General features: G+C 56.9%; 1 protein-coding gene across 1 annotated transcript in view; it reads right to left on the bottom strand.

Moving 5' to 3' along the window:
- OLIG3 (oligodendrocyte transcription factor 3) overlaps nt 1–659 on the bottom strand; it is a 2,136-nt gene extending 1,477 nt beyond the window's left edge. The window contains exon 1 of the mRNA XM_010001757.1: nt 4–659. Coding sequence (XP_010000059.1) covers nt 4–659 — 656 coding nt within the window. The remainder of the gene's footprint in view (nt 1–3) is intronic.
- Nucleotides 660–1,229: the final 570 nt, after the last annotated feature.

Here is a 1,229-nt window from a genome sequence, read left to right as displayed (position 1 = left end):
GGCGAGGGGGTCTTGAGCAGGGAGTGGGGGGGCCGGATGGCACCGATGGCCGGCAGGGAGGCTGAGAGGGAGGAGGAGGTGTTGGCGGAGGACAAGGCACTGCCGAGGATGGGGTGCACCTGGTGCACGGTGCCTGCTGCGTGGGGCGGGTGCCCGGCAGAGTGTCCCACTGTGCCGCAGTGAAATGCCGAGTGGTGCCCCCCGTAGATTTCCCCAACCAGCCTCTTCATCTCCTCCAGGGAGCTGGTGAGCATCAGAATATAGTTTCTGGCTAGCAGGAGGGTGGCGATTTTGGAGAGTTTTCTCACGGAAGGTCCGTGGGCGTAGGGCATCACCTCCCGCAGCCCGTCCATGGCGAGGTTGAGGTCGTGCATCCTCTTACGCTCCCGGCCGTTGATCTTCAGCCGCAGCTGCTGCAGGTCCTGCTCCGAGAGCTGCTTCTTGATTTTGTACTTGCTGCCTTCCCCTCCGGCCTTGGAGCCGTTCCTGGAGAGGCCTTCCCCGGACATCTTCTGCACCAGGTCATTCTGGGTGGAGGAGACGGAGTTGAGGCGGCTGTCCTGGTGATGGTGATGGTGGTGGTGGTGGTCTCTCAGGTACATCTCATCCATGTCTGGCGACGAAGCTCTGCTGGAGACAGAGCTGGAGTCAGAATTCATTGTATTCGGGCTTCTGAGCAAGAAACTCTTCTCTGCTCTGGAAGTGGCAGAACGAGACAACTCTCCTTCAAAAAGCAACGAAAATGGAACGAAAAAGAAATAAACGGTAGATTCTGCCAGCGAAGGGCTGGAAATGCTGAAGGAAGAGGAAAAAGGCCCCTCAGCCCCCTCTCTCGCCAATCTCTCCTCTCTCTCTTCCCCGTTACTCAGCCTGTTTACAGGATGGCTGGTTAGTGTATGCTTGGACTAACCTCAGCCTGAAAAAGTGGGGCTTTTATAGAGCTGCAGCAGAGAGCAGAGACAAAAGGAGCCCTCCTATGTATAATGGTCTAGTTAGGATGACGTGCCATTATTCAGGGCGGTGCGCTTTGACTGTCCCATTTAGCAAGGACCCCTATTCATATTCATTGTGGTGCCACCCGGGACACCTCAGCCACGGACCATCCGGAGTCAAGGAGACACAAAACCCCTCTGATTGACATCGCACACTCATCGCTCCGTGTGCGCGCCATCTCCTCCCCCTGCCCCTCATTTCCAATATAAAACCACATCCCGTCTACAGTAGGGGGG

The sequence above is a fragment of the Chaetura pelagica genome, unplaced genomic scaffold (assembly GCF_000747805.2).
Source record: "Chaetura pelagica isolate M959 unplaced genomic scaffold, ChaPel_1.0 scaffold307, whole genome shotgun sequence".
NCBI lineage: Eukaryota > Metazoa > Chordata > Aves > Apodiformes > Apodidae > Chaetura > Chaetura pelagica.
Note: the sequence above shows the minus strand (reverse complement) of the source record. Positions and strands in the feature narration are given on the sequence as shown.